General features: G+C 47.5%; 1 protein-coding gene across 6 annotated transcripts in view; it reads right to left on the bottom strand.

Moving 5' to 3' along the window:
* LOC117668284 (major histocompatibility complex class I-related protein 1-like) overlaps positions 1 to 12,251 on the bottom strand; it is a 48,234-nt gene that overhangs the window by 25,780 nt on the left and 10,203 nt on the right. For 2 of the 6 annotated variants that reach the window (XM_087884550.1, XM_087884547.1), the window contains exons 3-8: positions 10,637 to 10,912; positions 8,972 to 9,253; positions 7,258 to 7,341; positions 6,713 to 6,745; positions 4,743 to 4,776; positions 1,913 to 3,675 (exon numbers count right to left, since the gene is read on the bottom strand). In XM_087884550.1, coding sequence (XP_087740676.1) covers positions 4,757 to 4,776; positions 6,713 to 6,745; positions 7,258 to 7,341; positions 8,972 to 9,253; positions 10,637 to 10,912 — 695 coding nt within the window. In that variant the 3' untranslated portion in view covers positions 1,913 to 3,675; positions 4,743 to 4,756. Of the gene's footprint in view, positions 1 to 1,912; positions 3,676 to 4,742; positions 4,777 to 6,712; positions 6,746 to 7,257; positions 7,342 to 8,971; positions 9,254 to 10,636; positions 10,913 to 12,251 lie in introns of those variants that run through there. The other 4 variants (XM_060685719.2, XM_087884546.1, XM_087884548.1 and 1 more) reach the window with 3 other exon arrangements.

The raw sequence follows: 12,251 nt of genomic DNA, 5'->3' as shown, positions 1-12,251 counted from the left end.
AAGTGGGAGGTGTTTCTGGGCCTGGGAGGGAGGGGCGCAGGCGAGGGGGAGGGGAGCAAGCACAGCCCCTCCCAGCCGGGGATCAGGGGGCGCTGCCAAAAAAGCCAAGGCAGTCTTGGGCTGCATCAACAGAGGGAGAAGATCAAGATCAGGAGAAGCGATAATGTCCACCATACGAAAAGGATGCTGAGAGTGAGACCCTAGAAAGGGAAGAGCCTGTGCAGAGAAGAGCAACAAAAGTTCATAAAGGATCCTGAGGCCAAATCTTGTATGGTGAAGAGACTGAAGGAGGGAGGGATTTCTAACCTCTGGCAGAGGAGGAGGAGGGGAGGCAGGATAACTGCCTTCCAGTACTTAGGGGGGGGGGGCTGCCACAAAGAAGAGGGGATCGGCTTCTTCTCCAAAGCTGCAGAGGGCAGGACAAAAGAAAAAAATGGGTGGAAGCTTCTTAAAGAGAGATCCAACCTAGAAGTAAGGAGAAAATTTCTAACAGTGAAAATGTTTACTCAAAGGAATAGTTCTCCTCCTGGAGTTGTGGCTGCTCCATCACTGGAGGTTTTCAAAAATAGACTGGACAACCTTTGGACCAGGATGCCATAAGCTCTCCTGCCTTAAGCCAGAGGTTGGACTAGAAGACCTCTCAGGTCCCTCCCGGCCATACAATTCTGTGTTGCAGGTCAGAAACTCCAACTGATCTTCGCTGAGGATGAAAATGCTCAAAGACTTTAGTGGCATTTTCAAGACAGAGCTGGTCAGTCAGAGGAGTCTAATGAATAAATACGTTTCTAAAAGCTTTGAATCAGTAGAAGATGCTCAAATACGGATTGGATTCCCACCAAATGCTTTAAAGCAGCCGTCTCCAACCTTTTGGCTTCCCTGGGCAGCACTGAGTGAAAAGGGATTGCTTTGGGCTGCATATAAATTAGATAATATAGTCCGTAAACCCTTCTATTATTTTTTTACATAGTTTATTATAATATTAAGAGTTTGGTGGAGCTACATGATTAGCTGCCCAAGGCTGAATGCGACTCTTGTGTTGCAGGTGGAAACTCTCCACTTTTTAGGCTGTCAAAGATGGGAGCTCTTGAGGGCATCTGGGGAGCCCAAAAGGAATTGGGGTGAAAGACCCCTCCCCCTTTTCACTCCTCTCCCAGAAAGCATCCGCTATACAGGTAGTCCTCGACTTACAACAGTTCATTTATTGACCTTTCAAAGTTACGGTACTGAAAAAAGGACATATGATCATTTTTCACACTTAGGACCGTTTCAGCGTCTTCATGGCTCATGTGATTTACATTTGGACGCTTGGCAACTGCCTCATATTTATGACGGTTGCAGAGTTCCAGGGTCATGTGGTCCCCTTTTGCGACCTTTTGCGAAACAAAGTCAATGGGGAAGCCAGACTCGATAACTGTATTATTAACTTAACAACTGTGGCAAAAATGGTCATAAAATGGGGTAAAACTCGATAATTTTTAGGGTCAATTGTGGTCGTAAGTTGAAGACTTTCTGTAATATGGGGGACATCTTTCCCATCCGTCAGGGGTCTCCCCACTCTTGGGCCACTGCATCCTATTGGGCAGCTGAGGAGTCCAGAGAGGATCTCCCAGAAGCAGGAGAAGCTGCCCTTCTGCCAGGGAATCAGGACGGCTCTGGCTGGGCATTGAACTCCTGTCTCCCGAAGGGCCACTGGGTGAGGCTCAGAGACCAGCCACTTGGCCAACAGCCTGAGGCAAGAGAAACATCTGGACACAGGAGCAAAATGGCTGCCTCCTCCCCAAGGAGCCCCCCAGTTTTTGCCTTGGTTCCTCCCCTTCCTGCCACTCAAAGGGAACTCAGGGTCTCTGAACAGCCAGGAGGGGAAAATCCTTGTTATTCCCAACTTCCAATAATAGGAAGCAACTCAGGTAAGAAGAAGGCAAAACCATTTATTTTCAGCAAACTATTTTCGTATTCTTATGGTATGTGTGCAACAGTTAGGGGGAAAGGAGCCTGGCCAAACTGTGGATCTCCTGTTCCACTTTTCTTAGAATTGACCATTTTATTGTATTTTATGCAAAAGATTAAAATCCAAAAGAAAAGGATTGAACAGAGACAGAACAAAACTAAACAAAAACATGGAAAAAAATTAATGAAAAAACAAGAAAAGACATATTAGGCCCTCCCCAGTTGAACGCTGAGAAATCTATTTCCCCCTTGCAAAAGAGGTCCAAAATTTATAATCTTGTAGATCTATTTGCAGCCTAACAGACCTGTCATAGATCCTGTACATTGGAGAGCATTCTTTTTTCGGTTATCTCCCAAAATAATTTATCGCCTTTCGAAGACATGAAAAACACTTTCGGTTTTCTCTTCAAGGACAAAGAAGCAGATAAGCAACAGCTTCCACAGGGGGAAAGGATTTTTTCCGCTAGTGTTAAAAAAGGGGAATTTTTTCCATAAAAATTAAGAGTTAAATATCAAGACTCTAATAAAAAGAAGGTAAAAAGCTAGAAAGAGCAAGATTTATAGTATAATCCTGTGTACATATAAACATAAAATCCATTGCAACTTTCTTACGATTAAAAAAATAATAATTTAAATTTAATGGTAAACAATGAAAGAGGAGGGGAAAAAAGTTGTAAAAGTCCAGGTTATAAAATAGGTCAGAAGTGAGCTAGACATAAATCAAGAGATTGTAAAGCTTCAGAAGTGCAATTAAAACCCAGGTGTGCTTAAGAAAGCTGAGCAGCTGAAGGGAAAGGATGGCAAGAGATCCAGCCCCCTCTCTTCTCTGTCTGTGCATGATTGTCCGAAGGTCATCTTGGGTTGTTCCTAGTCTCCCCTTTAAAAAACAGGGAGTAAAGCCGCCAAATAACCAACTTTGTGGCAAAATCAGCTGTTCATTGGCAGCAGAAAAAAATTATGTCCATTTAGCACGGCATGATGGGAGAAGGTTCCTATTACATTTTTCAAAACTGTAAAAATCCATAAATGGCAGTATATGGTACATACTATTCATTATACAACTTATACAAAGAAAAATGAGAGAGAAAAAAGCCTCTACTTCCAATCCACTCTCCCTTAAAGTGAAACCAGCAACTCTTCATCCTATTCCTCGCCCCATTCGCTATGGGCCTTTCTCTAAAACCTGTTAATCAGCAGAAACCCATTAAAGGACATCAGAAATAACAACATACTTGCTATAAGTTATATTACAACACTATTACAAGCTGTACAAGGCAGTTTGTGTAGTGGTTAAGGCACCAGGCTAGAAAGCGACTGTGAGTTCAAGTCCCACCTTAGCCACGAAAGACGGCTTGGGTGGGCCAGTCATTCTCTCTGACCCCAACCCACTTCCCAGGGTGGTTGTTGTGGGGGAAATAGGAGGAGAAGGTGTTAGATATCTTCCATGTCTTCAGCAGGATACAAATAAATAAAAAATAAAATAATATCTACTAATCCCAGTTTGAATCCTTTTGATTAGATAATTATAGACACCTAAGATGTTCTTTTCTCCTCCGTTCCTCAATCGTAATACAAAAGGTTACTGATCCAATGATAAAAGCGATGGTGAAAGACCCCAAATGCATCCTGGTTCCAAGCATGCAGGATGGGCCTGAGAGTCCAGCCTAATTCAGGAGAAGGTCGGTCCCATCTTCTCTCCTCTCCTCATGCTGGGACTGTCCACTCGTGCTGCAAAGAGAGGGAAGAAGCAGGCAGGGTCAGTCTGGGAGGGAGCCCAGAGGAGGAATCCCACCACCCAGGCTGAGGGATCAGCACCAATCTACCCAGCTGATCCCACTCCTGAGAACTGCTGCTTCCTCAAGAGAGGGATCAACTGGGTGGGATTTTCCAAGGTAGAAAGAAGGGAGAGGCAGGGCTGGGACTGGCTCCTGAAGTGGCTGAGAACCTGCCCCACAAGTTACATAAAATCAATGTCCCTCTCAAATACAGGAATCCAATACTAGTCTGTGTTGCTTCCGGAGACCTATGGATCCCTATCTCCCCCCTATGTCTTCCTTCAGCATCTGGAGGGAGGGATCCCCAGAGGGCTGGAAGGAGTGGAGAGAAGCCCCTTCTCCATCCATGACTGCAAGACCCACAAGAAGCCCCTCATCTGCCCCTCTTTCCCTCCTGCACTGGGGACCCCCCAGTCCTGTTAGGATATTAAATTTAGGAGCTGGAACAGGAAAATGTACAATAGGCAGTAGTTGATTGGTTGAGCTGGCTTCTGCATGAAGCAATCCACGCTGTGATTGGTTGCTGTGGGTATAAAGGGGGAGTTTCCCTTTTTCCCGCCTTTTTCGTCTGTGTGTTCCGTGTGCCTTTTGATTTACCTCAAGATATTCCTGTCTTTCTGCCTATCTTGTCTGCTGCAACTATAAATGTTAAATACATTTATATATCTAACCTACAAGTTTGTCTCAGTGTCTTTTGACTTCATCTGGACAGCTGCTACGTCCTTCCTTGACAAATCTCCTCTCTGCAGCTCTCTGAGCCTCCTGATCCAAGACAGTCAGATCCCAAAAGGAGCCACAGTCTGGCCTTGCAGGAGAAGAGTTTGGGGGCAGGCAGAGCCCCCCACTTCCCAGAGCCCCTCTGGATCTCCCCCAAATTCCCTCCCTTCCAGCCTTTGAGATGAATAGGAGAGAGAAGAGGGATTTCCCAAAGCACCTTCACCATCTGTTGGCCCTTGGACCTCAAAGCCCTCATTCTCCTCTCTCCCTCCTCCCCACACAGACCCCCGTGGGGCCACTCACCTGCGAGTGGGCTGCTATATGGCCTGGTTCCTCCCTGCATTGGAGAGACAGACACAGAGTGAGAGGATAGGATAGGATAGGATAGGGACAGGAATAGCTTTGTCCAGATCCTCTCTCTCTTCACCATTAAACCTCTGCAGCTTCATCAATCTCTCAAAGGATACCAGCCTATTTATTTAGTTCATTATTAAACCTCTATGCCATCCCTCTGTTCAAGGTGACCCTAGGAAGCTTACCATAAAATGCCATGTAAAAATCAGGCACCGGGTTCGTATTATCAAATGTGGTGGACATGCCCAAAGGCAAAAAAATATTGGACAGAAATACATACATGGTTAGAAAAAATGGTAAAGCAACATATAGATCTAAAACCAGAAATATTCTTCTTGGGCATTTTACCAGAAAAATACAATAAAGGGAAAACATACTTAATTTTACATGTCTTAACTGCAGCTAGAATCGTGTTTGCACAACAATGGAAAAGTGAAGAGATCCCTGCGGTGGAAAATGTAATTAAAAAAGTACTAGAATGCGCAAAAGTGGATAGATTAACACTTAAAATTAAGGAGAAGGAAAAACTGAATACTTTTTAACATGGGACTTATTATATTAATGGCTAACTAGCAGAAACAGAATTTAGAAATTTGGAAGCATAAGGGAACGATTAATTACATAAGGAAGGTTTATCAAAATGGATAAGCAAATATGTGATCAATATTATGAATATTATTGTTATTATTATTACTATTTCTCAAAATTAATTGTACTTAGACAACACACTATTTATGTAGAAATGGATTTTTTTATATTTAATAAAAACTTTTTAAAACTTGAAAAAAAGAAGATCATATCCGGTGTTGATTGACTATTGCCTTGGGTCGGGTCCAAGATGATCTGGGGGAGGCCCATGGGCACCAGGGCGGCCATGAAATCCTGGGCTGCTTCCGAGGCCAAACCCATGGATGGCAGATTGCAGTCTCCCAAGACCAATAAAGGAGAATATTTGTAGCTCAGGGTTGAAATGGGGGGTCCTTGATGTTCTGTGAGCTTGTTTGTTTTCTTGCAGATGTTTCATTACCGTAACTAGGTAACATCCTCAGTGCTAGTCAAGCAAGCTCAGAGAGCACCAAGGACCCCTCTCGCAAGACCATGATCCTGGGGAACTCCACTGCCAACCCCAAATAATCTACAGCACTCAGGTAGGGAGGCTGGTACAGTAGGAACAAGCCCAACTGATTTCATGAACTTAGCTCCAAAACAGGGAGTAACAACCAGAAATTTGGGGCACAAGGCCCCTTGAAAGCCAAAGGAGATTCTCAGAGGACCACTTGCTATCCCACCTGGGCTGCGTCCTGGGGTATCAGCTGGTGCCAAACCTAAACCCAGCTGGAAACGTCTCTGAGAGGAGAACGTCCTCCTTTCCAGATTCAGCCAGGTCTCAGCTATCCCACCAGAAGAGTCTCCAACCACTGGGGATCACGGCATTGTGGAGGTTTTCCTATTTCCCTAAGGAGTGAAGGGCTCTTTCCTCCAAAGGGGGCCAGGCTCCACCATGCAGACTGTGGGCTGCCTTCCCTGCCTGAATGAAAGTGCCTGGAACTCCAACAGGGAGAGTTTCCTTTCTCCTCTGCAGGAACAAATCAGTGCAAGTAAATTGAATTTTGTAAGTTCCTCCTACTTGGAAAACAGCAGCTTCTCACTCAGAGGAAATATTTCACCCACATGGATCTTCTCATCCTCTTGAGGGTTTCTTGTCCTAGATCTTCACTCCCAAGAACAGCCTGGCTGTTATGAAAAGGGGGCCTCCTTCCCCAGCTTAGTTCTGAGGAGGAAATAGCACAACTCTGCAGCTTCATGAGTTTCTTTTGTTTTTAAACACACACACACACACACACACACTCCTCAAGTGATGATGCCACTGAAGCCTGTTCTAAGTTGGAAATTACATGGAAAGAGGACAATTCACTCACTTGGTACTGCATTGTAGTCATCTTGACGTCTTTCTGCAAAGATAAAAATCAGTGAAAGTTCAAAAGAAGCCACCAGAGATCACCCAATTTCTCCCTCTGGAGGAGGAAGAACCCCAGGAGATATTTCACACTTTTTTCCCATTTATAAAAAGAGAAAGACCTTCAAAATACAAATGTATCTCCTGATTTGCCCCAAGAGAGACCTGCTGCCTCCGAGATTGATGGAGGGGAATTGGGGGAAGCAGAAGCAGCAGCAGCTGGGAGGGGAGGAAGGTTTTCATGGAAATCCTTCTCTGCTGTTCTTTGATCAAAGCCTTTGAAAGGGACAGAACGGGGATGCCTCTTCCCAGCTCAGCAGAAAACAGGATTGCCCGAATCTCAGATTCAGCTGAATTGAGACTGGAATCCCAGCAAGAGGCTGAGATCTCAGATGCTCCCCAAGAGGGCTGGGAAAACAGAAGGAAGCCCAGAAGAAGCTCCCCAGAGGGAGAGATTTGGGAGGAATCTCTGTGTCTTCCTTAAATCACCCCAAAAATGATACTTACTGAAGAATACCAAGATCCCAACAATCAGACACACCAGGACAAGACCACCCACAACACATCCGATGATGAGCCCCAGGTTGGATTCTGGAGTGGAATTGGGAGAAAGAGAAGATCATTGAATGAGAACCCCAAACAATCATCCCAATTAGGGGAGAGACTTAAAAGCAACAGCAATAGCACCTACACTCGTATACTGCCCCATAGTGCTTTATACCATTCTCTCAGTGGTTTACACAGTCAGCATCTTGCCCCCAACAATCTCGGTCCTCATTTTACCAACCTCAAAAGGATGGGTGGGAGGCTGAGTCAACCTTGAGCCAGTTAGGATTGAACTCCATTCAGAGGGCAGAGTTAGCCTGCAATGCTGCATTCTAACCACTGATCCACCAGGGCTCTATATGCAGCCGAAGGACTGGAAAGTCCCCCAACTAAACAGTCTAAGGGTTCCCCTTCATGTCCCTCTAATGGTAGCAGGAAGACACCTTGACGTTTCCTTGGGACGCTGCCTTCGTCTCAAGGTTGATTGTGACTTCAAGTTCTGACTTAACCATGAAAGCCAGCTAAGTGACATTGGGCCACATCCAGAAAATAAATAAGTGAATAATCTCTCTCTCGTTCTCCGCCCCCCACCATACACACCCACACACCAGGAGTGAAATTCAAAATTTTTCCCTACCAGTTCTGTGGGCGTGGCTTGGTGGGGGGGTTCCTGTGATTGAGTGGGTGTGGCCAACTCAACATGACTCATGGCCACGCCCACACAGTCACACTGCAGTGAAAATTACCAGAGCCGCTCCACTTCTTGAACACGTCGCCGTCGCCCTGTTCCATGCGCTGGCTGCACACATGCACATCGTTGCCTGCTGCTGCTGTGCCAGAAGGACTTTCCCAGGCAAGTCCAAGCGGAGCAGCACAGCAGGCAACAGTGTGTGCGTGTGTGGCAGGCGCATGGAGCAGGACGGCATCACTGAGCGGCTGCTGTAATTTTCACTGCAAGAAGCTTGCAGCGCAGCCGCCGTCTCTTTTTCGGCGCAAGAAGCGTCCAGCCGCACTGAAAAAAAGGCGACGGCTGCAGGCTTGCCTTCCCTGGAAGCCAGCCGCGGAAGGAAGGTAAGGACGGGTCGCGTTGCAAAGGGAGAACGGGCAGCAGGCGAGGCCAACCAGAAGTGGGTTTTACCGGTTTGGCAAACCATGTAAAGTCGCCGCCACCAACCTGTCCGAACCGGTCAAATTTCACCTCTGACACACACAAACATCCACGGGAGCATTTGCAGAGTTCTTTCCCAGAGGATTATTTCCCTTTGGCTTTATGCTGAGCCTCAGGAATTCCTATCAATGCCTGGTCATAAAATAGTGTGTAGTTTTCTTTCTTACAGCAGCAACACAGAGTGACATTTCGCTCTTTACAATAGGAAAGCCGTGTAAGCCGTGTAAGTGCGGGAAGGATATTGCAAAATCTCCATTCCCTCCCCAAACTGGGACCAGCCAGAGGTGGTATTTTCCGGTTCTCCGAACTACTCAAAATTTCCGCTACTGGTTCTCCAGAACCTGCTGGATTTCACCCCTGATGCAGGGCCACAAACCTCAACAATGGAAAAACCAATGGATTAAAGCTCAGGAATACTCACATCTGGACACAGCTGGGGCCAGATTTCCCTCCCACAACCCTCCAGCCTGCAAAGAGCCCAGCCCTTCCCTCCCTGCAGCCTCTGACCTTTTATGGCCACGTCCAGAGGGTCCTGCAGCCCATCGTGCTCCACGTGGCACTGATAGCGGTCCCTCTCTTTGGGATCGATCCGGATGCTGAGCCAGTAGTGGTAGGTCCCATCTGCGTTGGGGGCCACAGGCCCATGGTGGGTGTCCTGCAGCCAGACCTCCCCATCCCTCTTCCAGGAGGCATCGATCTCCCTGGGGTAGAAGCCATCCACGCGGCAGACGTGCGTCTCCATCCCATCCTCCATTTCCATCTTGCTGCTCACCGTCACCACTGGGGGATCTGCATATATATCAGAATGAACTCTGAGCCCCTCCAGAGCCTGGAAGGTGGATGAGAAACTTCGAGGGGCAGGGAAATCTCCCACTGCTTAGTTTCAACCAAAAGATTTATATTCCACACCTGCAGTGTCTCCAAGAGTTTTAGGAAATGCTCCAAATCTGGAAAATTTTCAGCCAGAAGGATTCCTGATTTTGAGTCCTTCTCAGTCTGAAAAACCTCCCGCAGCAAATTGTGGCCCAAGTAAATTCCTCTCTGACTGCTTTGAACTCTGAGGGACCTTGGGCTGCTCCCTTCCGGGGAGGGATATTGGAGCTGCTCTTTAGGGCTTCCTTTTAAGAAATAACAACACAGATATTTCTCCCTGCTTTTGAAGTCCACTTCTCTAGATCTCAGGCTGTTTTAGGGCTCTTTCAAGAGGCACAACCACAATCTCAGGATTATTTATTTTATTTGGCATAGGGCAAAACTTTCCAAGAGGGGGAGAATGGGAACCAAAGCAAGGAATTTAGGAATCTCGCTCTGGTTAATTTGGGAAACAGATTCTCTCTCTCAAAGGGGAGCAGAGCGAGGTGAGGCCAATGGAAGAGAGAGGAGCTGTTGGCAATTGTGGGGAGGGGTCTCTAACGGGTCCTGATCTCACCCAGCTGATCCTGCAGTGATCAAGGAGCCCAGAGAGGAAGGGGCAGGCCTAGAAGGGGAGGGATGGTCTTGATGGGAAAATAATAACCTCACAGGAAAGAAAAAAGGGGGAAGGGAGCCCTGTGGGGTGAGGGAGTGTTCGTAAAGGTGGGGAAGGGGTTGCTTTCTGGGGAAGCCACTAAAGTCAAAGATAAGGAAGCTGTTTGTGGTTTCAGAGAAAGACCCAAAAAATCTGTGGGTTCTCCTCCCCCTTAATCTTGGCCATTACTATGTGGAGGCACTGATAATGTTCTATTCATGGTAGGAGCCCCCTAGTGGTGGGGGTGGGTGGTGCATCATCAGATGCAAGGGAGGGATGGAGCCCCCTGTGGGATGTGGGGGGAAGGAGAGTTGCTGGGAGGAAATTAAGGCCAGACATCACACTAGGATCTCTTTTGGATAATGGTGGATTCACTGAAGAACTCAAGGTGGCCCTGTTGCCTCTTCATGAGCTGTGAACAGGACACCCCTAATAGCTTTTGCCAGACACCTGGCAAGTAGATGCTGCCTTTCCTGGTTCATTGAATGGCTCCCTGGGAATAGGAACCAAACAGGGGTTCCCACATTCTGGAGAGATGCTGGAAGGGGAGGAGGAGGATTCTTTCCCTGGCATCCAGGCTGCAGACCAGAACCCAAAGGGGCTGAATGTGTCCAAAAATATCTATCTGTAAAGGAGGAAAGGCCAGCCTGGATCCAGATGCTCACCTGTCCTCAGCAGCGTCTCCTTCCCGTAGGACAGGTACTTCTCCAGCCACTCAATGCATTCCCCCTCCAGGTAGGACTTAATGTATTGATTTTGTGTTCGAAGAGCATCCCATTTCCTTTTAGTGATCTGGGCCTGGGGGTTGGAAGCCACCCAAGTGAGGGTCTCCTTGTCGAAGGTGATGAAGGTCTTTCCTTCGTAGCCATACTGCCAAAACCCTCCTTTGCTCTCGTTTCCCTGGAGTTCACAGCTGACCATCCTCTGCCACGTGTGAAGGCCTGAAAGAGGGACAGGAGGATGGTTTGGGGAGTCCTCAGGGGACCCAGAGCCCCCCCTCCCTACAGGGATTTGAGACTGGAAGGAGGCACTGACACCTCCATTTCCTCCATAGCAATTCCCCCCAACTGTCCCATTTCAGCACCCCCTACAGGTCGGCCTGGCTTCCTGCATCCCCCCTGATGGAGCCCCTGAACCTCGCCAGGAAATGGGCAGCTGGCGAATCCCCCTTTCAGCTTCTCAGGATCAATAAAAAGCTGTGGGGGATTCTGAGGAGGACCAAGAAGGGGGCGCAGAAGGAACAGAGGGGCAGAGCTTCCTCTGTCTTTTTCTCTCTCTCTCCTCTGCTGGGAGGGGGCTCGGAGGGGTGGGCGGAAGAAAAGGATCCCAGAGGAAACAGTTGCCTGAATCAACAACATCCAAGAGGGACTAAGAATCTTGTGGCCTCAAAGAAGATCCAGACGATCTGAGAATCTTTCAGGGATCCCTGTGGCTGTAAATCATGCTCTGCATTCACCAATAGCACCAAGTCAGAAGGGATGCTTCCCACTTTGGGCTAACCAGAAACAAACCAGGGCTTGTTTGGGAATGAAGCCTTGAAGGGCCACAAAGGAATATTTTCCTCAGCAACAGCAGCAAGTGGCCCAGTCTGATCTGGACACCCAAAGCGTTATTGACCTTTGAAAGGAGCTTGAAGGTCACAGTCTTTGCAAGGCCCTGGAGAAGATATTTCAACTTCAAGTGAACAGATTCTTGGATTTAAAAAGGAAAGAAAAGGAAATTCTGAAATCTTTCTACGTGTGCTTGGGCTGGAGAGTGAGGAAGGATGCCAGGAAGTCTCAAATCTAATGGAAAACCACCTGGAAGGCCTGCAGGGATCCTTTCTCTGCATCTTCCGCTCAGCCAGAGAACTTCCTTTTGGAGGAAGAGGAAGATCCTCGTGAGCTGCAGTCTGATCCTGCCCTCGAGAGGAGATTCCCTGATCTCCCCATGGGAAAAATAATTCTGGATTTCTGCCTGTAGGAAGAAATATCCTTCTGGGTTCAGCTCCAAGTGGGGAAAAAGACACTGGAAACATGGAGACTCCTTGGAAAGATGGTTTAATGGTGGACGCAGTGAGTCCTCAGGTTTTATGCCCCCTCTGGCTTTGAATTTCCTGGGGCCCCGAAAAAGTATCCTGATTGGTTGTCAGACTCCCGGGGGGGGGGGTGTCTTAGCTAGCCTTGCTGGCTGATGGAATCTTCCCAGGTGCCATGTGGTGAGTTTCTATTGCTAGATGGCTCCTATTGTGTTGCAGATGATAGTCTATTGACAAAGATTGAGTTTCTGCCTCTGGCCCAT

Source organism: Pantherophis guttatus, chromosome 2 (genome assembly GCF_059756535.1).
Source record: "Pantherophis guttatus breed Tessera chromosome 2, ASM5975653v1, whole genome shotgun sequence".
Lineage (NCBI taxonomy): Eukaryota > Metazoa > Chordata > Lepidosauria > Squamata > Colubridae > Pantherophis > Pantherophis guttatus.
The sequence above is the reverse complement of the archived record's forward strand: the minus strand, read 5'-3'. Positions and strand labels throughout refer to the sequence as shown.